This window comes from Penaeus vannamei, chromosome 32, assembly GCF_042767895.1.
Source record: "Penaeus vannamei isolate JL-2024 chromosome 32, ASM4276789v1, whole genome shotgun sequence".
Taxonomy (NCBI): domain Eukaryota; kingdom Metazoa; phylum Arthropoda; class Malacostraca; order Decapoda; family Penaeidae; genus Penaeus; species Penaeus vannamei.
The window spans coordinates 8,304,303-8,306,802 of record NC_091580.1 but is presented as its reverse complement, the minus strand read 5'-3'; the positions used below and the strand labels follow the sequence as shown (position 1 = coordinate 8,306,802).

The 2,500-nt window shown below is 46.5% G+C and overlaps 1 protein-coding gene across 3 annotated transcripts in view; it reads right to left on the bottom strand.

The window, feature by feature from the left end:
- LOC138867855 (uncharacterized) overlaps positions 1 to 2,500 on the bottom strand; it is a 20,254-nt gene that overhangs the window by 2,320 nt on the left and 15,434 nt on the right. For all 3 annotated transcript variants that reach the window (XM_070144683.1, XM_070144685.1, XM_070144684.1), the window contains exon 4: positions 709 to 847. In XM_070144683.1, coding sequence (XP_070000784.1) covers positions 709 to 847 — 139 coding nt within the window. The remainder of the gene's footprint in view (positions 1 to 708; positions 848 to 2,500) is intronic.

Genomic DNA, 2,500 nt, shown 5'->3' with positions numbered 1-2,500 from the left:
ATTCAGAGATGTAAATATAAGACGGAGAGCTGAAGGAAAAGAGGAACAAGGGGAAATGGAGAAAGAGAAGGAATGACGAGAAGAAAGTAAGAAGAAAAGAATGAAAGGAAGAAATGTAAAGAAAGAATGAGAACGGAATGTATGTGATATGCGGGACGAGAGACGTGAAAGAGGGACATGAAAGAGGGAGCAAGAAAAGAAAAGAGCATAGAATAAAGCCAAAGAACGTAGAAGGAAGGGAAGGGAAGGAAGAAAAGATAACAAAAGAACAATGCAAAGGAACCAGTGTAGCGATATGACACAGCATAAAAGATTAAAACTCAGATGTTTTGGCGCATTTGCTACAACGGAGTAATCTATGAAAGGACAATTAATGCGAAATTGATATGAAGTAGATTTAAGAACAATGGGTAAGTAGCAATGAAGAAGAAAATAATAAAAACAAAACATGTTCTTTTACGCTTCATATCAAATGAAAGATATTCTAAATTTTGATATTAGCGATTCCTGACTGGCAAACATATATCATCACTTCCACCCTCTCTCCCTCCCTCTTTGGCTCTGTCTCTGTCTGTCTCTCTCTCTCTCTCTCTCTTTTCTCTCTCTCTGTCTCTCTCTCTCTCTCTCTCTCTCTCTCTCTCTCTCTCTCTCTCTCTCTCTCTCTCTCTCTCTCTCTCTCTCTCAAACGTACAAATAAAAAAAAATCACCTGCTGTCAGAAATGATTTTTTGGTCGTGAAGGCAACATTGGGACCGCAGGCAACCGTCAGGAATTCCCCGCTCCTGTCTATGACGACTGCCGGTAGTTCCTCGTCCTCCTTCGGGTAGTTCTCCTCTGGGGGCGCCACCTGCTTCCGGGGCGCGGTGGAGGGCGAAGGGAAAGATTGCGGAGGACAGGAGGAAAGCGAGGAATTAGGGAGAGGAATAGAGGGATTAAGATGGTTGGATTATATGGCATTATTCTTTGGGTTGGAGGATGGAAGTGAGGACCGTCGAGTGAGACCGAAGTTGCGACACACATCGAGCGGGGATCACATCGCATCAGAACGCATCGCATCACATTAGACGTTGCGCAATACACTTTCCCCAACCTCTCCACCTTGCCCACTCCACCCACTCCACTCGACACCCTCACCACCTCCTCCACCATTAGACGTTTCACATCACACTTTCCCCAACCTCTCCACCTTGCCCACTCCACTTGACACCCCACTACCTCCTCCACCATTAGACGTTTCACCTCTCCACCTTCCCCACTCCACCCCACTCCACTCGACACCCCACCACCTCCTCCACCATTAGACGTTTCACATCACACTTTCCCCAACCTCTCCACCTTGCCCACTCCACCCCACTCCACTCGACACCCCACCACGCCCTCCACCATTAGACGTTTCACATCACACTTTCCCCAACCCCACTCCACCCGACACTCCACTTGACACCCCACTCCTCCACCATTAGACGTTTCACCTCTCCACCTTCCCTCTCCACCCCACTCCACGACATCCCACCACATCATCCACCATTAGATGTGCCTACATCACACTTTCTCCAACCTCTCACCTTGCCCACTCCACCCCACTCCACTCGACACCCTACCACCTCCTCCACCATTAGACGTTTCCTCTCCACCCCACTCCACTCGACACCCCACCACGTCCTGCACCATTAGACGCCTCCCCTCTCCACCCCACTCCACCCGACACCCTTTACCACCTCCTCCACCATTAGACGCCTCCCCTCTCCACCCGACACCCTCACCACCTCCTCCACCACCACTTCACCACATCTACACCGCCCCCTCCCCCTCCCCCTCCCTCCTCCCCATCCCCTCCCTCGCGACACATCGGAAGGCAAACACCACAGAGGTTCAAGGACTAATCCATGTAAAGTAAAAATTCAAAAGCGCCGCCTGGTCGTTAGGGAGGGAAACTGACCTTTAAAAAAAAAAGAAAGAAAAACCTCTCGAACGGCTGTTGTGCAGGAGCTTCGCGTCGACTGCTGCGGCTTAAGGGACTCGGGGATCTTGGGAGGAAGTTGCCGGAGGTCGAGTTGGAGGAGTTAATGGTTGCTTTTGGGGTTGATTTCGAAGGGGATGCTTTGATGTATGGGGATTAATGGGACTGAAATATAATAATAATGATAATAATATTAATGATACAACTAATAATAATGATAATGATAATAATGATATAATGATACTACTACTATTACTGCTAATAATAATGATAATGATAATAATGATATAATGATACTACTACTATTACTGCTAATAATAATGATAATAATAATAATAAAACATTTTGAGAGGATGATTAAAGCTAATTTGCATTTAGTTCTTTTGTAATATACGTAATATCAAAACATATGAGAATATATTGGATTATGAAACAAAGAGAGGAATACTCAGAGAGGGTAAATAAACCTGCTCCGAATATCCGTCGCCACTTTTTTGTCATCGTTAATACCAAAGAGTACCCGACGGATGGCCTGGCGAA